This window comes from Thamnophis elegans, chromosome 15, assembly GCF_009769535.1.
Source record: "Thamnophis elegans isolate rThaEle1 chromosome 15, rThaEle1.pri, whole genome shotgun sequence".
Lineage (NCBI taxonomy): Eukaryota > Metazoa > Chordata > Lepidosauria > Squamata > Colubridae > Thamnophis > Thamnophis elegans.
This window is the reverse complement of record NC_045555.1, coordinates 902,900-924,565: the sequence shown is the minus strand read 5'-3', so window position 1 is coordinate 924,565 and position 21,666 is coordinate 902,900. Positions and strand designations below refer to the sequence as shown.

At 44.0% G+C, this 21,666-nt stretch overlaps 1 protein-coding gene across 1 annotated transcript in view; it reads right to left on the bottom strand.

Annotated features, from left to right (window-relative positions):
- Positions 1 to 21,666, bottom strand: part of KCNAB2 (potassium voltage-gated channel subfamily A regulatory beta subunit 2) — a 40,742-nt gene that overhangs the window by 14,470 nt on the left and 4,606 nt on the right. The window contains exon 2 of the mRNA XM_032232168.1: positions 14,280 to 14,402. Coding sequence (XP_032088059.1) covers positions 14,280 to 14,356 — 77 coding nt within the window. The 5' untranslated portion in view covers positions 14,357 to 14,402. The remainder of the gene's footprint in view (positions 1 to 14,279; positions 14,403 to 21,666) is intronic.

The following is a 21,666-nucleotide window of genomic DNA, read 5'->3' as shown; positions in this document are numbered from 1 at the left end:
CTTTATCCCCTTCCTCTTCTTCCTCCTGTCCTCCCCTCTTCTTCCTTGTCTTCCTCTTCTTTCTCCTGTCTTCCTCCTCCTTTCCTCTTCGTCTCCTCTTCTTTTCCTTCCTTTTTCCTCATTTCTTCTTCGTCTCCTCCTGTTTCTCCTCTCTTCTTCCCCTTCCTCTTCTTCCTTCTCCTTTCTTTCTCTTCTTCCCCTTCTTCTTCTTGCCTTCCTCCTTTCCTCTTCATCTCCTCCTCCTCCTCTTCCCCTTCCTCGTCTTCCTCCTTTCCTCTTTTTCTCCCCCTCCCGCTCCTCTACCTCCTCTTCATCTCCGTTTCTTTTCCTCCAGGAGTTGGGAATGATCCATCACTGGAGGTTTTGAAGCATAGACTGGAGAGCCCACAAAAGGGAGATGGTCGTAGCACTCTGTGCATCACACACAACACACACACACACACCCTCCACCCACAAATCAGTACACAATTAGCCAACTTCCAAGGGAGGCAACTGATCCTGTGCAGAAGATTCTGCAACGCAGGTTTTTCCTCTCCGCAAAAGGATTTGAGGAATGGGGGGGGGGGGATACAGAAAGTCCTCGACTTATGACCACAGTCAAATCCCATAATTTTAAAGACACCCCCCCCCCCTCTGCTCCTCTTCAAGAGTTTTGAAAAAATCATTTGAGAAGCTCCCTTCAAAAGAAATAAAGAAAAAAGAAATAAAATCCAGATCAGGACTTCGTAAGCAAGCAAGTTCCATTAAGTTGCAGGTTTTCAAGAAGAGAGTGGACAGCCCCTTGTCTGAATTGGCTTAGGGTGTCCAGCTTGAGCAGGGGGTTGGACTAGAAGACCTCCAAGGTCCCTTCCAACTCTGTTCTTCTGAGATAGATAGAGATAGAGATAGATCGATAGATAGATAAATACTTTAGATATAGATAGATAATAGATAGATTAGATAGATAATAGATAGATAGATAGTTAGATAGATGATAGATAGATTAGATAGATAATAGATAGATAGATAGATAATAGATAGATAGATAATAGATAGATAGATAGATAGATAGATAGATAGATAGATAGATAATAGATTAGATAGATAATAGATTAGATAGATAGACAGACAGACAGGACAGATATTTCATTAAATTTAAAGATGGACGGATGGATGGATAGATAAGATATAGAGATATAGAGATAGATGGATGGAGGATAAGATAGAAATTTTATTGAATTTAAAGATGGATGGATGGATAGAAGGATGGACAGATATTTTATTGAAATTTCATTAAATTTAAAGATAGCTGGATGGACGGGTGGATAGATAGGATATAGAGATGGATGAATGGATGGATAAGATAGAAATTTTATTCAATTTAAAGATGGATGGATGGATAGATAAGATACAGAGATAGATACAGAGGTAGATGTAAGGACAGATATTTCATTAAATTTAAAGATAGATAAGATAGATATATAGATAGAAACATAGATGGATGGATGGGTGGACAGACGGACATGGCAGATGGAGGGAGGAATGGATGCATGCATGCATAGATGAATGAATGATCAATGGAGGGAGAGAAAGAGCGAGGGAGGGAGGGAAAGGTCAGCTTCCTTCCAGAAATTGCTGGAGCTCCATCACTGGAGGTTTTCAAGAAAAGGCGACCGTTTGAGCAGGATGGCCTAAGATCTCCTGCATCGAGCAGGGGGCTGGACTAGAAGACCTCCGAGGTCCCTTCCAACTCTTCTTATCCTGTTATTTTTCCTTCTGATCATTTCGGAAGTTTTGCCCATTTCGTTTTGAACGTCTCGACAGCTGGCGGAGGCTTTTCTGTTTTTATTTCTTTATTTTGTTTGCAAGAGATGAATAATGCATCCGCCCTTATTAGAAAGGATGTAACCCAACACTTCTCGAAACGTCCTGCCGTCCAGCCGGAGTTATAAACAGAGAGACGTTTGCAATATTCATGGCAGGTTGGGGAAGGAAATGTAATATTTATGGCACGCTGCCCGATTCTGCCCTCCGAGTCAAGCCAGGCGCCCGGCGGGGGATTTTGGCTCCCAGATGCCTCTTGCAAATAGGGTTGGGGTGTGTGTGTGTGTGTGTGTGGTTGTGTCTCTGTTGCTGTTTGTGTGGGTGTGTGAGTGAGTGAGAGAACTCAGAGTTGTCCCCTACTGGGCCATCTGGACGTGGTGCCCGAAAATGGCATCTTAAGCTTTGGAAATCCTTTTTTTTCCCACCCCCAAAGAAAAATGGACAATTTATTCATATATTTATATATATATTTATATATATATATATATATATATATATATATATATATATATATATATATATATATATATATATATATATATATATATATATATAAAATAGTCAATATAACTAATAGATTAGCACCTTAAGCTTGGAAATCCTTTTTATTCCCACCCCCAAGGAAAAATGGAATATATATATATATATTCTACGGTTTCTTTTTTACTCTATTCTATTCCATGTTGTATTGTTTTGTCTTATTTCCATCCAAGAAACTTGATTTCTGCATTCCTGTGTGTGTGTGTGTGTGTGTGTGTGTGTGTGTGTGTGTGTTGTATTTGTGCTGATAAATAAATAAAGGGAGACTAGTATAGATCTATTTCAAGCTATTTAGCTCTCATCAGCTCTAGCCATACCCTTACTGGGATTCGAACCTGGGCTGTATTACATATTAGGCAGATGTCTTAACCACTAAGCCACAAGGTTCTCCTCCTTTATCAGCTGAGCCAGGGAAATAGGTATGTATTTAGTGTCACAACCCCTGGTATGCCCAAATATTTATATTTATATTTGTTTTTGTAGATTTTCAGGGGTGTAGATATGCTGGTCTTGTTGTATTCGGCTCTTTTCCCCGTGTAAGATTGAGATTGTGTTGGCGATGTTCTTACATGGAAAAAGACCCGAATACAACAAGGCCAGCATACACACACACACACCCACAGACACAGAATTTATTTTTTATATAAACAATCCATTTTCCATAATAGTAAATAAATTACAATGGAATTGTTATAATATTAGATATTTAAGGTATTGGAAATTAAAGCTAAGATGAAATTAAATGATGAATAAGATTGATTGTTAGCACGAAACATGTATACCCAGACGACACACCGGTTAATGGAAAATGGACGGTTTATATATGGAGAGGAGGGGCAGGAACGGAGAAATCAAGTTTCTTGGATGGAAGTAAGACAAAAACAATACAACACGGAATAGAATAGAGTAAAAAAGAAACCGTAGAATAGAATGCGGAATGCAGGAGACAGAAGAGAAGATAGAACAGAAAAGGATAGAAAAGCCGGCTCTAATTTTGCACAGAATTAAAAGTTTTTATTGCAGTTGCAAACGAATCAAATCCTGGGAACTTTATAAAGAGCAGAAAAACTACCTTGAGAACCGTTCCGAGTGGAATAAATAGCCTTTAAGCCATAATCCCCTCTGGGGGTTTTCCCCCCTGCTCGCGGAGTTTAAAAAGGAAAAGGATTATAGGAAAAAGAAGGGAAAACGCGCATAAACTCAAGGGGCCCCCCCCCACGTTTTTTTCTCCCAGGGGTGCAAAGTTTTTGGTATAAATTCCCTGAGAAAACAATTTATTTTTTTAAAAAAGCACGTTTTCCTGAAGTTTTGTTACAACAACCACCGTCATAAGAAAAAGGTTGCAGGGGTAAAAACTCGCTTAAGGACCGCCTGGGAATTCTGGTCGTTAAGCCGAGGACTTTCTGTAACCAAGAATTATTTATTGAAAATGAGACCAGCACATATTTTCTGTTTCAGACAGTGCCACCTGGTGGCAAGTGAACGAACTACACAAACACAATTCAGAAATAAATCTTTCATCTCTCTCTCTCTTTCACACTCTCTCTCTCCATCCATCCATCCATCCACCTATCGTAGTGGTTGGTACAAACTCTTTTGAATGTCTGCTTGTAAGTTTTTCAGCTAATGTTTGAAAATTGTCTCTCTTCCCTGTTTCTCCACCAATGGAGAAATGCATGAGAATTCCGTTTTAATTTCTTTTATCAGTTTTTTCCTTCCTTTGTTTTTGTTTTTTTCTTTCTCCCTATCTTTCCTTCCTTCCTATGCCTTTGTTTCTCTTTCCTTCTTTCCCATCCATCACATCTTTCATTCCTTCTTATCCCTTCCTTTCTCTTTCCTTCCTTCTCATCCATCACCTTTCCTTCCTTCCTTCCTCTTTCTCTGTCCTTCCTTCCCATCCATCAAATCTTTCCTTCATTCCTACTCCTCTCTTTCTTTCTCTTTCCTTCCTTCCCATCCATCAAATCTTTCCTTCCTTCCTATGCCTTTGTTTCTCTTTCCTTCTTTCCCATCCATCACATCTTTCATTCCTTCTTATCCCTTCCTTTCCCTTTCCTTCCTTCCCATCCATCAAATCTTTCCTTCCTTCCTACTCCTTTCTTTCTTTCCTTCCCATCCATCAAATCTTTCCTTCCTTCCTATCCCTTCCTCTTTTTCTTTCTTTCCTTTCTTTCTCTTTCCTTCCCATCCATCACATTTTTCCTTCCTTCTTATCCCCTCCTCTTTTTCTGTCTTTCTTTCTTTTCTTTCTTTCCTTCTTTCCCATCTATCCCATCCTTCCTTCCTATCCCTTCTTTCTTTCTCTTTCTTTTCTTTCTCTTTCCTTCCTTCCCATCCATCACATCTTTCCTTCCTCTTTCTCTGTCCTTCCTTCCCATCCATCAAATCTTTCCTTCATTCCTATCCCTTCCTCTTTTTCTTTCTTTCCTTTCTTTCCTTTCTTTCTCTTTCCTTCCCATCCATCACATTTTTCCTTCCTTCCTATCCCTTCCTCTTTTCTGTCTTTCTTTCCTTCCTTCCTATCCCTTCCTCTTTTTCTATCTCTTTCTTTTCTTTCTCTCTCCTTCCTTCCTTTTTCTTTCTTCCTTCATTCTCTTTCTTTCCAACGTCTCTGGCCACACTGCCGGCTGACCACAGCCTCCGTCACAACACAAACTCTGCTTTGGGATTGCCTCAAAGGACGCGCAGCCAGAAAAAGCCGTGGAAAATTGAACGGCGGTTTCCATGAGAAGTTTGCACACTCGCTTCCCGGCCGTCTAATGACCCCACCGGACCCCCAGAGCAAGAACAAGAGGACTTGACAACGTCCCTCAAATCCTCTCCTCCGAGAGCAACATCCGAAGCCATCCAAGCCTTTCCACCACACAATCGGGACAAAAACACAATTTCTGCTCGGTTGCAAATAAAACGCGGGATAGAATCGGGAGAGGAGAAAAGGTCATGCAGGAAGTTTTACATCCAAATAAATTTTTAGCCCTGACAGCCTCCACCTTCCCTTAAAAATATTAGCGGAATCCACCGTGTCTCAGAATCGGCGTCTCCGCTAGATGATCCGACGGCCCGCCTGAAACTAAACCAATCCGCTACAACGAGGAAACTTTCCTCCAATAGGTTCCGCCAGGCCCAACCCGCGTATCAAAGGACGAGGTCCGCAAACCCAAGCGGGCGGCTCTTTCGCTTACCGATATTTCATGCCCGTCGTCTGCGCGGTGCACTCGTCCAGGGAGAGGCCGTGCATCCGGAGGAACTCTTCCCTCATCCGGGTCTGGGCCGCCACCCGGACTTCCCTCAGTTTCTGCAGCTCGACGGCGTCGCTCTGGGGCAACTGGTGGAGGCCCCACTCGGAGTGGGACCGGCTGGCCACGCTCCGCAGGCTCCCGCTGTACGTCATCGACAGCATGATGCTGCCGATCGGGGGATCTGCGCGGGATCCGCGAAGGAGAAGGGGGGGGATTTGCCTTAAGATCGCGCCAGCCGCATCGCCATCCCACCTGCCTCGCGCGCCCGGTTGGCGACAAAGATTGCAAGCCTCGGTTTACGACGGTTGGTCCAAAGTTACGACAGCAGTGGGAAAAAAGTGATTTAGGAGGACCATTTTTACACACTTAACGACCGTTACAGAATCCCCCCATGGTCATGTGACCCAAGTTTGAACGCTTGGCAACTGGCATGGACTTATGACGGTTGGAATGTCCCGAGGTTGTGACTTTCTGACCAGGAAAGTCAACGGGAGGAAGCCAGATCTGCTTAACAACCACGGTACCCACTTAACGACTTAAGCGGTTCATTTAACATCGGTGGCAGGGAAGGTTGTAAAACTGGATGAAGAGAACTGTCTTGCTTAACAACAGAAAGGTCGGCTAGGATTTTGGTTGTAAGTCGAGAGCATTCTCTAAACTTTTTATTATTTTTTTTCAAATTTAGCACCTGGGAAGACGGTTGGACTTCAACTCCCAGAATTCTCTGCGACTCTGGTTTTGTTTTTTTTAAAGGATGGGGAAACTTGCAACCTTTTTCACCAAGAGGGAGGGACGCCGGTTGGTTGCGAAAGGGTCCCAAATTCCCAATTATCCCACCAAGCAGCTGATTTAAATCAAGCCCTCCAAATAAAAGAGATAAGAGAGGAAGGAGACAGACAAGATATGGAAGGGGTGGTATTACATCTGGCTTGAAAAGAGATGTAAAATCAATGCATAAGGCAGTGTTTCTCAACCTTGGCAACTTGAAGATGTCCGGACTTCAACTCCCAGAATTCCCCAGCAGTGGTTAGGACAGTGTTTCTCAACCTTGGCAACTTGAAGATGTCTGGACTTCAACTCCCAGAGTTCCCCAGCCAGCATTCGCTGGCTGGGGAATTCTGGGAATTGAAGTCCGGACATCTTCAAGTTGCCAAGGTTGAGAAACACTGGCATAAGGAATACATAGAAAATGCAATAAAGGGAGATGGCATATACTTGGAAAGTAATAAGAGATGGAAATATTCTATATGCACGTATATACTGTAAAAATTCAAATAAATTCAAATTCAAAAAATGAGAAAGTACAAAACAAAGAGGAAGATGGTTTTCAAACGCGAAACCCGATATTAGCCAAAAAAGTCATACTGATAACAGAAAGCTGTAAAAAAGTGTCATTGGGATTTTAAGGTTTGGAAAATGCGGAATAGAAACTATTTTTTTTTAAAAAAATATCGAGCCACCCGAAAGGAGGGGGGGGGAAGTTTTTAAAGAGTTTGCTCCTTAAATCCGCAGTCTCAAAAAATCTTATATCAGATGTTGTCCTAACGTATTCGATCCATCGCTTGTGAGAAAGAATTGCAAAAAAAAAGGAGAAAGGAGAGAAAAGTGGAACCACATCTGCTAAAAAAGAGAAGAAAATGGGGTGAAAACAAGTAAAAAATAATAATTAAACGTCATCTGGATCACCTGCAAGGACCTCACTGCCATTCTGAACGTGGGATTTTTTTAAAAATTAGAGATTACTCAATACAATACAACACAATAGCAGAGTTGGAAGGGACCTTGGAGGTCTTCTAGTCCAACCCCCTGCCTAGGCAGGAAATCCTATACTGTTTCGGACAAATGGCTATCCAGCGTCTTCTTAAAGACTTCCAGTTGCATTCACAACTTCTGTTCCACTGATTAATTGTTCTGACTGTCAGGAAATTCCTCCTTCCTTCTAAGTTGCTTCTCTCTTTAATTAGTTTCCACCCATTGCTTTCTACCCTTGGAGAATAGCTTGATTCTCTCTTCTTTGGGGCAGCCCCTGATCCACGGATTGACTCAGAGTGTGTGGCCTGAAATACATGGATAGCAGAAGGAAAAATGTACCCAAACAACACAACGTGGTGTGATAGTGTGTCCCCTACTTACAACATTTCGCTTAGTGACCATTCGAAGTTACGACGGCACTAAAAAAAGCAACTTACGGTCGTGTCTCACACTTGCAACCACTGTAGCATCTTTGTGATCAAAATTCAGACACGGGGCAACTGACTCATATTTATGACAGTGTCCTGGATCACATGATCCCCTTTTGCAACCTCCCAGCCTGGGAGGGGGCGGGATCCAGATCCACTTCACAGCCACGTTACTCATTTAACAATTGCAGTGGCAAGGAAGGTCGTAAAACCGGGGGAGGGGGAGAGACTCACTTAACTGTCTCAGTTAAATGACAGAAATTTGGGGGGTCAACTGTGGTCATAAACCGAGGATTCCCTGCACACTTAAGATGGATTTTTTTTACCTGGAGAGGTTAAAAAAACAAACTTCATGGAGTTCTATATTGAATTGCAAAATTGCATTTTCAAATACACTAGTTCTCAAGAGAACATAAGAAGTGTTCCTCATATTAATAGCTGGGCCATTTATACAATTAAAGGCTTTTAGAGATCCTTACAACTAGCTTTCAAAGGAGGATCCAGTTTCTATCTGTCCAATTGTCATAGATTTGGGAATTCAAAACCACTTGAATCTTGTTTTTTTCAGAGTTTCTTAAACTTCCAGGCAGCTAAGGGACGATCTCTCTTCATGACTTCCATTTCAACCCTATACCTTTAATTATTTACTTAACTACTCACTTAACTACTTAAATTTGACCAGATAAACCTGGGTGAATATTAAATCTTTTAACACAAAAACCCCTTCCTGTTTTTAATGCAGCCTGCAACTGCGGTGGGATCTATTGATAACAGATGCCACGTCTCTCTCTACATTTTGGGGGGGGCAAAATATTTCCTCCACCGAACAAGCGAGGCTAAAATTATCTTTTTGGGAAGGGTAAATCTTACGCAAACACCTATTTTTTCTCTGCTTGCTATAAAAATAAACCTCCTTCATTCAAAAATCAAATTTTCAGTGGCAAAAGACAGATAGGTTAGGGGGAAAATAGCTGAAGAGGTTTATTTCTGTTTGCTTTTTTTAATGAAAACTTATCTCAAGGGAACTGAAGCTGCAGGGAGCAAGGCGTTCGTTGAACGTCCGTGGACTACATAGTCCATACATTTCTGCTCATTCCCTGGACTGATTACAGCTGCCAAGGGGCGGCCCCATGAGATTAGAAGCTGCCTTTCCCCGTGGCGGATCGCAAACATGCTTCGATCCTATAAATTAACGGAACACAGCCCAATTGATTTAATTCCTAAGATTAAGAGTTCAGCCAACTAAGGATTAATTTTCAGCTCCATTTACGAACACGAAGAGGGTTCATTTTTGTGCCTTTTGTAAAAAGAAAAACCTTGCAGGCGTCTTGCAGATGGGTTGGGCAGGGAGACCGTGGATTAAAATCAAACCTTGGTTGTGTGAATTTAGTTTACAATCGTGTTTTGCAGAATGTCACAGCAGCTGTGGCAGCTAAAATTCTTAACCCTGCCCAGTTCTGAAACATTAAGTTAAAGCGAAGGGTTTTTGCAAGAGACGGAAAGACTGAAGTTTAAAAATTTGGAGAGGGATTTCCCGCTTAAGTGTGTTTGTATATAATATCCACTTCTTGTTCCTCAGCTTGCATGAGGTCTTTCCTTTAAGAAAACAGATTGGGCTGAATAATAATAATGAGGTTATACATTAGGCTAGACAAGAATTTGGTGGTAAACTAGAACTATTTTGACACACAAAAAATTGTACTTCGATATCTTACTGATTGAGGAATGATGAAATGTTTGTTTTAAAAGAAATAAAACTTTTGAACCGAAAATATTAATAATAATAATAATGAGGTTATAATAATGTTAATTACCTTAGCAGGTCCTTGGTTAGGAGCTGAACTGTTAAAAAGTTTTTACCAGTTTACTGAATCGAAGATTAAATAATAATAATAATAATAATAATAATAATAATAATAATGAGGAGGAGAACAAGAAGGAGGAAGATGAAGGAAGAAAAAGAAGGAAGCTTGTCCAGTCAAGGTTTAAGCCAAAAACTGAGGTTTTAAAATCCATTTTTCCCCCGATGTTTGATCCTAAAATTGCTCAACCTACAACTCCCCCCCCCGAGGTTTGCAAGGCGTGGGCCTTTTCACCCAAGCCAAATCATAAAAGAGAAGCAGCAACTGAAATGTGAAGATAAAAGAATCTTGGGCTAAGTTTTATTCAAAAAAAAGGAGAAATAAATTAAATAAATTGCACACAATTTTGCAAGCGGATCTACTGTTCCCCCGCAACCGCTAAAATCCCGCTGGGTGCAATAAAAGCAGCGATCCTATTACAGGAGAGAAGGAAGGGGTTTTTTTTTGGGGGGGGGGGGTTTCCAGGAAACACCCCTGTCCATCCTTCTCCCCCTCCCCCCCCAAAAAAAGTTAAGCAGAAAGAAACTCAATTCTGATGGACAGAGAGAGATCACACTGGTGATGCATGTTTGATGCGGAAAACTTCCCGATCCTACAGCTGCCCGGCCAAATTCGGGATCCCCGCTTTCTTTGAGGGTGGAAAGGAATAGAAAAGGAAAAAAATATCTAAATAAACCTGGTTTATTTGCAGCCCCGTTCTGTGCCGTAAACCACGGTTAAGACTGGCAACTGCGGCTGCTAAAATCCAATTCCCGTACGGGATGGAGACACCGTAATTAAACACTCCCAGGTGTTTCCATTTCCTCCGTCCTAACGAAGAAGCCCGAATTTCTCCCAAAAACCAAGAAAAACACGACAACTAAGCTTTTTTCAAGCTAGTCTCCAAGCCCAGAAAGGTGTTGGGGGGCTTTGGTGACTCCCCAAAATCTAAACCAGCCATCCCTTCTCGCTTCTTATCCGGGTGTCGGCACTCACCTGCTCTCTGGCGAGCTTGCTCATTAAAAGATAACTTCTCGGTTATTAGATAGATAGATAATGTATTTTTTCTCACGGACGGGTGGAAAAACGGCGCACAGGCGTGGCCTTGCATGCAAAGGGGGGGGAGGAGGGGGGAGGAAAAATCCACTCCAAGTTGTCAGAAGCAATCTCGAATCCACCCTAACCCCCCTCTTCCGCCCCGAGAGCCTCGGAGAGAATTTAGCAGGAAATCCATTAAGCCCGTTATGATGATCCGAGCTAAATTATTCAACAGCGCATCTCTCTCGCGCGCTCTAAAAAGCTTCTGGCCGGAGGATCTGATTGATGGGAGGCGCGGAATCGATCGATGGATCGCTCGCTTTTTATTAGCGGGGACTCGCCGTCGTCGGGAGGGTGGACGGAGGTGGCTCTACATCCCCCACCGTGGCTGGCCAGGGTGGAGGATGATGGATGAGGTGAGCGCGGGACACAGACAGGCGCCCGGCGATTCGAAACGTCAGATCAATCCCGTCCGGGATGCAAATCGAGAGCGGGAGAGACGCGTCCCCGAGATTCCCACGGTGGGCGAAGGACGGGGGGATTCCGCGGATCGTTTTGGTTCTCCACCACCTTGGCTCAAATTCATCGCTTCGGGTTGTTAATTTGGGGCGAAGCTGGGGAATCCTGGGCAGAGGCTGCTTCCATGAGCTGTTGGATGCAGCTGCTTTCATAAGACGTGGAGACACAGCTGCTTTCATGAGACGTGAAGGAGGATTTCGATTTGCATTTCCATGTTCTTGGAAGCTCCACAGACGGGAGCCCAGCATTCACCCATTAATCCCGTTAAGGGTGGAAACGGATGGTGAGATGTGTGTGTGTGTCTCTCTCTCCCCAACAAGCCAACATTCAACTCACAATTTATCTCCACGTCACTCCGAGAAGCCGAGATCCAACCTCACCATTTACCTCCCTCACGCCCCTCCCTCCAACAAGCCACGATTGCCAAGCAAGACCACAGAAGACGCCAGCTATCCAAAAACTCCAGGCATGAAGCAATCCCGGGGACCTCCGTAAGGAGACACATTCCGAAGACCGCTATCTCCACACCCCGACGGCCGTCCCGGTAAGCCGAGATGTATCCAAGTTCAGTTCTTCGCCTCTACCCATTTTACCCCCCTGCCAACACAGAGATGACCAAGCTGCTCGGCCCTCTGCCCCCCACCCCCAAGAAGGCTGAAAATACGAGAGATAATTCAGCTTTTCATCCCCCTCTTCCTCTCTTAATGCATTCTCCCCCCCTCCCACCCTGATTCACACATGCTGGACCATTTCCCAGTTTCGCTCTAGGGAGAACAGCTAATTATCTCGGCTTCTGCCAACACATCAGTGCCGATGGACACCAGAGAAGGTGCCCAGAACTTCTGCAAGTCGGCAGATCCTCTGCTGATGTATCTCCTGGCACTTCCCAGAAAGTTTTGCCGTACTTTGCCGAATGTGGGAACTCGGCGGTGGGAAATACGCTGATGAGCCGCGGGGAAACCAAGTCGAGATCCATTTTTTTTTGTGGCTTCGTAGATAGTCCTGGACTTACAACTGGTTCATTTAGTGACGGTTCGAAGGCACAAGAGAACCGAAAAAAGTGGCTTCGAGGACGTTTTTCACACTTACGACTCATCATTGCAGCGTTCCCCTCCTTGTCACGCGATCAAGATTCTGAAGCTTGGCAACTGGCATGTACTTACGACGGCCGGAGCTTCCTCGGGGGTCACGTGACGGCCCCTTTTGCGACCGTCTGACTAGCTAAGTCAAGGGGGGGAGCAAGATTCACTTAACGACCGTGTACTAATTTAACGACTGCAGTGATTCATTTAACAACCGCGGTAAAATCGGGGACGACGACCACAACTCAATGTCCTGCTTAGCAACGGAAATGTTGGCCTCAAGTGTAGTCGTAAATTGAGGACTACCCTGCATTTATGACTGTCAGGCTGATTTTCAATCTTCCCAGTCAGCTTCCGACAAGGGGGAAGCCCGATTTGCTTAATGACCTCAGCAAACAAGATTGTAAAATGAGGTGTGAGTACAACAACTGCCTCATTTAGTGACAGAACATCTTGGTGTGGGTTTTGGTCGTAAGTCGAGGACCACCTGTAAAAAGGACTTTTACGACGAGGACGGCAACCTGGATTTGAAAAATCAACCCACCCAACCATTTGAGGCTAACCAGACCTTCAAACCTGAATAATGTATAGAGCCGAGGTGGCGCAGTGGTTAAATGCAGCACTGCAGGCTACTTCAGCTGACTGCTATCTGCAGTTCGGCTGTTCAAATCCCACTAGGCTCAAGGTTGACTCAGCCTTCCATCCTTCCGAGGTGGGTGAAATGAGGACCCGGATTGTTGTTGGGGGCGATATGCTGACTCTGTAACCCGCTTAGAGAGGGCTGAAAGCCCTATGAAGCGGTATATAAGTCTAACTGCTATTGCTAATGTGGATTTCTTGTTCCTTGCCAAAACTCTACGAGCCATTAATAAGAGTTAAACCGTTAGAAAGTCTCATTTTTCCAAAGAGGGGAGATGCACGCCAGTTAAGGTTAAACGCAGAAATGCATAATTAGGGGTGTCACAGAGTCAGCTTCTTGTGGGGGGGGGGGAAACCCTGATATTCTTATTCTTATTATTGCAGAACCGCCATTTGGAAGCTCGGAGACCACCAAATTAGGAAAAAAAAAAAAGAAGGACGAAAATTACCTGTAAAACTGGAGCTGTCTTTTCGGACTTCCATAACGAGCACTTTGGAAAGCAAAAGGGGAAAAAGAAAGAAAGAAAGAAGAAAGATTCCACAAATCACAGGTTTTGAAAAGGGGGGGGGGAAGGCGACGAACGGTGCAATTACGTCAGACGAACGAACGGCATACTGTCTCTCCAGACACTCTAGCTTCTCAATCCAAGACTCTACGGTTGGTGGCATTGTCTTGGGTCAAGAGGGTTGAGCCAACATATCATCTTCCCTAGACTCTCTGGCCTCACAATCCAAGACTCTATGGTTGGTGGCATTGTCTGGGATCAAGAGGGTTGAGTCAACGTATCATCTTCCCAGACACTCTGGCCACTCAATCCAAGACTCTATGGTTGGTGGCATTGTCTTGGATCCAAGAGGGTTGAGTCAACGTATCATCTTCCCAAACACTCTGGCCTCTCAATACAAGACTCTATGACTCTATGGTCATTCCCATGGTCTTGGATCAAGAGGGCTGGGCCAACAGCACCCCCAAGTGGAGCAGGTGGGAATTGCATATTTCTGGCAGTGACATCCTGATGATCCGGGAAGCTGGATTCATTTAACCGTGTTACTAATTTAACAACGGCAGTTGTTCACTAATAGTGGCAAGATAGGTCATAACATGGGACACAACTCTTCTTAACAACTGTCTCACCAACAGACATTTTGGGCTCTTACAAAATAAAAAATCAAAACTGACGACCGACCCAGAGTGCGACTCGCTTACTAACCGTCTTTCTTAGGAGTGGGAATTTTTGTCCCGATGTTGGTCATAAGTCAAGGACTACCCATGTTTCTGATTTCGCACCGAGGGGGGTCGCTCAGCTGCTTCCTTCTGCTCGCTGAAAGGCCCAGGAGGGGACAAATGCGGGATACCACGCCCGCACGGGACAGGAGTCACAACCGACACACACTCACCTGTAAATCATACCTGGGGATCCAGTATGTCGGTTTGAGAATCTGGCCGGGGAGTCCGTGGTGGATTCGGGGTACATGGAGGCAAACTCCTCCAGGATCCAGATGAATCTTTGTTAACACCCACTGCAGAAAGAAAAGAAAGAAAAAGAAAGAAGGAAGGAAAGAAAAAGGAGGAAGGGAGAAAAAGAAAAAAGGAAAGGAAAGAAGGAAGGAAAGAAAGAAAGAAAGTTAAACCATGAGTTGAATCTTTTTATTTTCTTCTTTTAAAGACATTTTAAGAATTTTGCTTCCCATTTTGCCCTGGTCTTTCATTTTATACATTTTGTTTTTTTTCTTCCTGGTTCTGTACACTTTTTGTTCAGTTTTTACAAATCCTGGACTTTTGGGGGGGAAAAAATAGCTACAACTGGGAAAAAAAAATTCAACAAAAGCTCTAGAATAGATTCTGTTCTGGATAAATCTTCTTGGTTCCTGAATAATCTGCTTACTCAGCAAAGCTGGCAGCAAAAGCAAAAAAAAGGAAGATAAAAGGAAGAAAAAAGAAGGAAAGGAAAATAAAACATGCATCTAAAAAATGGTGAAGGAAACCATGATTTCCATGATTTCCAATCCAGAACTAAACCATGATTTGCAATCCAGAACTGCCTCCAAAACATCATGACCGCTGCTGTCCACAAGAGGGCGCTGCAGACCTCTTAGCCGCCACTCCAGTTAAAATTGCAAATCTGCTTTAAAAAAAATAAAAAAGAGTCTGTCCCAAAGTTGTTAACGGACAGGCAGATAAATAAGACAGAATTAATGGATGGATAACGTAGAAAGATGGGGAGATAGAATGGATGATTGGATGGAGAGAGGGATGGTTAAATAAGACAGATAGATGGAGAGATGAATAGAACAGATAAAATGATGGATGGATCGATAAGATAGGTACATTGGAATAGATAAATGCATGGATGGATAAATTAGATGGATGGAGAGAATGGAGAAATATGTACAGATAAATGATAGACAGATATAGGTAGATAGAGAAGATACATACATATACATACATACATACATACATACTTACATACATACATACATACATACATACATACATATATATATATATATAGTTTTGTCAAAGCACCTGGTATGCCCAAATATGGGGAGGGAGCATACGGTTAGCTGGTGAGAGCTAAATAGCTTGAAATAGATCTATACTAGATTCGATAGATAGGTATGATAGATAAATAGATATAGATAGATATGATAGATAGATACTGTAGATAGATAGATAGATAGATAGATAGATAGATAGATAGATAGATAATGATAGATAGATATGATAGATAAATAGACAGATAGATATAGATAGATAGATATTGTAGATAGTTAGATAGATCGATATAGATATGATAGATAGAGATAGATAGATAGATATGATATAGATAGAGATAGATAGAGATAGATAGATTAGATAGATAGAGATAGATAGGAGAGAGATGAAAGAGAAGATAGAAGATAGATAGAGATAGATATGATAGATAGATATGATAGATAGATAGATAGATAGATAGATAGATAGATGATAGATAGATAGATAGATAGATAGATAGATAGATAGATAGATAGATAGATAGATAGATAGATAGATAGATACTGGTAAATAGATACTGGTAGATATAGATGGATGGATGGATGGATGGATATATAGATAGACAGAGACAGAGAGAGAGACAGAGAGAGAGAGAGAGAGACAGAGAGAGAGAGAGAGAGAGAGAGAGAGAGAGAGAGAGAGGTAGATAGATACCGGTAGATATAGATAGATAGATAGATAGATAGATAGATAGATAGATAGGAGAGAGATGAAAGAGAAGATAGAAGATAGATAGAGATAGATATGATAGATAGATATGATAGATAGATAGATAGATAGATAGATAGATAGATAGATAGATACTGGTAAATAGATACTGGTAGATATAGATGGATGGATGGATGGATGGATATATAGATAGATAGAGACAGAGAGAGAGAGAGAGAGAGAGAGGGAGAGAGAGAGAGGTAGATAGATACCGGTAGATATAGATAGATAGATAGATAGATAGATAGATAGATAGATAGATAGATAGATAGATAGATAGATAGAGATAGAGATGGATGGATGGATGGATGGATAGATACTGGTAGGTAGGTAGATGTAGATAGATAGATATAGAGGGAGGGGGGAGAGACAAACAGACACAGACTCACAACTGTAAGAAGAAAAGTAACACAGGGCAAACCTCACTTAACTCTCTTGCTTAGCGACAGAAGCCTTGGCCTCAACTGTGGTCGTAAGTCCCTGCGTTTGACAGGCTCCTCTCCTGCCCAGCCTGCAGGAGAGACGGAGGCTCCGCAGTGGCTCTCAAAGGAGATCTGAGCCGGCCAGGGGAAAGTCTGTCTGGTCACAGGGGGTGGGGGGTGGGTGGGGGGAGGACTTGGGCTGGGAGATTATCCTGCACCCCCCTCTCCCAAAAAAAAAAGGGGGGGGGAGGCTTGAAGGTGACCTGAAGAGGGGGAGAAGATGCTTGGCTCCCAGCCTTGGCAGGGAAGAGAAAGGGAAAAGGGGGAAGGGGAGGATTTTGGCAGCTCCCATCTGTCTCCCCCCCCCCCCCCCGCTCTGACTCCTTCCCTGGTTAAAGACACAGGAGTTTGATGTGGGAAGAGAGGGGGGGTCCCTCTTTTTTTCCTCCCTCCCTCCCTCTCTTCTTTCCTTCAGTTCCTTTCTTCCATTCATTCTTCCTTTTCCTTCCTTTCTTCTTCCCTCCCTCCTTTCTTTTTTCTTTCCTTCCTCCCTTCTCTCCCATTCCCTCCCTTCCCTCTTTTCCTTTTCCTTCCTTTCTTCTTCCCTCCCTTTCCTTCTTTTCATTTTTCCTTCTTCCCTTCCTCCCTTCTTCCTTCATCCCCTCTCCCATTCCCTTCCTTCCCTCCCCTTACTTCCTTCCCCTTTCTTTCTTTCCTTCCTCCCTCCCTTTCATTTTTCCTTCTTTCCTTCCTCCCTTCTCTCCCATTGCCTTCCTTCCCTTTCATTTTTCCTTCCTTTCTTCTTCCCTCCCCTTCCTTCCTTCCCTTCTTTCATTTTTCCTTCTTTCCTTCCTCTCTTCTTCCTTCAGCCCCTTCTCTCTTCTCTCCCATTCCCTTCCCTCCTTTCGTTCTTCCTTTTCCTTCCCTCCCCTTCCTTCCTCCCTCCTTTCATTTTTCCTTCCTCCCTTCCTTCCCTTCTCTCTTCTCTCCAATTCCCTTCCCCCTTTCATCCTTCCTTTTTCTTCCCTCCCCTTCCTTCCTTCCTCCCCTCTCTCCCATTCCCTTCATCCCTCCCTTCATTTATTCCTCCTTCCCTCCCTCCCCCAGGACAATTTTAGAACAAGAAAGAAAACTTTGTGTTGGGCAGATTCCCCCCCCAGATGTTTTAAATAATTAACAATAAGACAATAAAAACCTGACTATTTGAGGGAAAGGAGTCTGCCTTCTAAGGTCAAGCCCCCCCAGACCCCCACCCAATTTGGCCACCCCTGTAGACTCGGGCCTTGCCAGGCCAGCCAACCCCTCCCCACCCCCCAACCCCCCCAAGCATCGCACCCTCGCAAAGACCCAGCCAAGCGCTTTCTCCACATTCTCATTTTTGCCACCCGAAAGTTGGGCGGGCTTCCCTTTCGCAAGGCAGATGTTGCAAGCCCCAACGGACAGCTGTGCCCTTATTTATTTATTTTAAACATGACTTTCTACGGAACAGGAGGAAGGGGAAGAAAGTTAAAGCGAAAAGGGAGGGGGAAAAAAAAGAATTTGAAAAAGAGGAATTCTGCTTAGGCCAAGCGAAGCCTTTGATTGGAAAGAGGAATATTTTCAAAGTACATTTTATGCCCAGAATTATATTTGCACAAATCTTTTCTTTTCCCTTCTTTCCTTCTGTTTCTGTCCTTCCTTTTCCTTTCATTCGTTCATCCCTGTCCTTCCTTTCCTTTTTTCCTTTCTTTTTCTCTTTTCTTCCATTTCTGTCCTTCCTTCCTTCCTTCTCTTTCATTCATTCCTGTCCTTCCTTTTTTCTTTCTCTCTTTCCTTCCTTCCATTTCTCTCCTTCCTTTTCATTTCATTCATCTCTGCCCTTCCTTTTCTTTTTCTCTTTCCTTCCTTCTTTTTCTTTCATTCATTCATTTGTCCCTTTCTTTTTATTTTCTTCCTTTTTCTCTTTCCTTCCTTTTTTCTTTTTCTTTCATTCATTTCTGTCCTTTCTTTTTTCTTTTCCTTTCTTTCCTTCCTTCCATTTCTGTCCTTCCTTTTCTTTTTCTCTTTCCTTCCTTCTTTTTCTTTCATTCATTCATTCGTCCCTTTTTTCTTTTCTTTCTTTTTCTCTTTCCTTCCTTTTTTCTTTTTCTTTCATTCATTCATTTGTCCCTTTTTTCTTTTCTTTCTTTTTCTCTTTCCTTCCTTCCTTCTTTTTCTTTCATTCATTCATTCGTCCCTTTTTTCTTTTCTTTCTTTTTCTCTTTCCTTCCTTTTTTCTTTTTCTTTCATTCATTCGTCCTTCCTTTTCTTTTTCTTTCATTCATTCATTCATCCCTTTTTTCTTTTCTTTCTTTTTCTCTTTCCTTCCTTTTTTCTTTCATTCATTCCTGGCCTTTCTTTTCTTCCTAACTTTTGTTCCTTTCTGTCCTTCCTTCCTGTTTTCCCTCCTTTCCTCCCTTTCTCTCTCTCCTTCCTTCCCTCCCTCCCTCTTTTTCTTTCTTTTCATAACACAACACTCCTTCCTTCCTTCCTTCCTTCCTTCCTTCCTTCCTTCCTTCCTTCCTTCCAACAAGGATCACCCCAGGACGCTACAACAGCTATAAATACAATTGCGTAGTGCCTGAATTTTGACCACGGACCGTTGTGGGGATGCATTAGATGGTCGTAAGTATGAACAAAACCCCAAACCCCTCACTAGCAGGGAAGCGAGGTGGACATCAGAACTTCAAAAATAGGTCCCAATGAATTTTTCTCAGGGTCCAACGTAACCTCAGACATCCGCTAAGCTGGTCGTCGTAAGCAGAGGACTACGTATCTACGTCTCCTGCTGGAGCAGGGGGCTGGACTAGAAGACCTCCAAGGCCCCCTCCCACCCTCTTGTTCGCTTATCCCTCGCAACCCCGTCCCCTCCGGCCAGGGAGAGGCGACTCCTGCTTCCCGTAAAGTTATAGCATCTCCAACGGGGAGCCAGGTTTCTCCTTCTGCCTCCTGAGTGCTACGTTTCCCAGGCGCCGCCTTGCACACCCGAGGCTGTTCGACACCCGTAACGGCCATTTCATCAGGCTAAAAGCCTCGGCCGGAGAAACCTGGCCCAGCGGTAGATGGGGTCGTGGAGGTCAAGCGGATAAAGTGACGCCAAACGTCACGGAAAAACTCGGGTCAACCCCGGAGCGTGTTTCGCAACCTGACCCTCCTCGGGCCCTGGGAACCCCCCCCCCCCTCCCTGGCCACACCCCGCTGACCCCTCCAGAGGTCCGGTCAGCTGTCCAGGGAGAACGGCCGGAGCGTCTTCCTGATCATCAACAACGACCGGGCATCTTCCGGTTTGCAAGGACAGAGATGCTAAGAGTGTCTCGACTAACGACCGTAACAGAGACCCAGGTTTCTGTCGCTAAGTGAGATGTTTGTTAAGCGAGGCATTTGTTAAGCGAGCTGTGCCCCATTTCACGACCTTCTTTGCAACGGTTATTAAGAGAATCTCTGCAATTCGTAAGGACAGAGTTGCTTACGAGTGTCTCTTTAGCGCTTCCTATGAAGGCAGTCCTTTGCAACGTAGACCCAAATTTCTGTCGCTAAGTGAGACGTTTGTTAAGCGAGGCATTTGTTAAGCGAGCTGTGCCCCATTGCTACAGGTAAATCCCCGCAGTTAATTAAGGGCGGAGATGCCAAGACTGTCTCTGTAGCGCTTCCTATGCAGGTAGTCCTCAACATACGACGGCTGCTGGCCCAAATTTCCGTTGCTAAGGGAGGCATCTGTTTAGTGACTTTCACCCCCATTTTCCAGCCTTACTTGCTACACTTGTTAAGTGAATCCCTGGCAATTAGTAACACGGTCGTTAAGCGAATCTGGAGTGAATCCCTGGCACTTAGTAACATGGTCGTTAAGCGAATCTGGATTCCCCGGTGACGTTGCTTGTCCGAAGTTCGCAAAAAAAGGGGGGGGGGGGTTTGCTCGCTTAACAACCGCAGCGATCCACTTAGAAACCGTGCCATGCAAGGTTGTAAAACGGAGCGACGTTCGAAGAAGGGCTTTCTTGCTTAGCGACAGAAATCTGCGGCCTCCACTGCGGACGTAAGTGGAGGACCACTTAAAATTTCTTGCGTTTCTTGTTTTTCCACCCAGAGGGGGGGGGAAAAACCAGCATCCGCAGCTGCATTATTTGCAATTCAGCTTCTGGGTCGCAGCTGCAGCCGAGTCACAAATGCCAAACAATTCGACCTGATCAGCGAAAACTATTTATACGTATTTTTAACAGGGAGAAAAAGGAAATAAATCAGGCTGGGAAAAAAAAACCCTAGAAATGCAGATTTTGGCCAGAAGGTGGATTTGAGCAGCACTTATATCTACAAAAAAGAAATTATGTTTGACTTTATCTATGCGGGGATGGCCAGGTGGTTATTACGTGTATGAAGAGACGGGTAATCCTCGACTTACGACCCCCAATGTTTCCGCCGCAAAGCAAGACCACTCGTTAAAGTGAGCTTGGCCCCGTTTTGCCACCGTTGTTAAGTGAATCACGGCAGTTCTTAAGCGAGTCGCACGGTTCGTGTGACCCTGGGGATGTGGCGACCGTCTTAAATACGAGTCGGTTGCCAAAGGGTCTGAAGTTGGACCATGGGGAGTCTGCCGACGGCCGTTAAGCGTGAAAAACATTCCTAAGCCACTTAAGTGCCGTTGTAACTTTGAATCGTCGCTAAGTGAGCGGTTTGTAAGTCGAGGAATAGCCCTGAGTTGCCATATTGGCAAGATGGACAGTAGAGACGTTTAATAAATAAACGAATAAAAGACAAGGGAAAGGGGGCCACAGGGAAAGCCCAACCGACAAGAGTTTCAAATTTAAGTCCTATGTTAGGGACAGGTGTAACTGAGCATCACCTGTACAGGTGCGCCGTTTGCTGGTCATCTTCTAGAGGTCACCACTGCTCCCTTTAGATGGCCAGGCGAAGCAAGGCAGGAGGCCCTTGACTGACGGTGATTCATTTAGCGACCGTCCCAAGTTGCAACAGCACTGAAAATATGGATCGTTTTTCCACGCTTATGACCGTCGCAGCCTCCCACGGTCACGCGATCAAAACTTGGGACGGCTGGCAACTGATTCGTATTTATGACGGTCGCGCCGTCCGTTTTGTGACCTTCTGA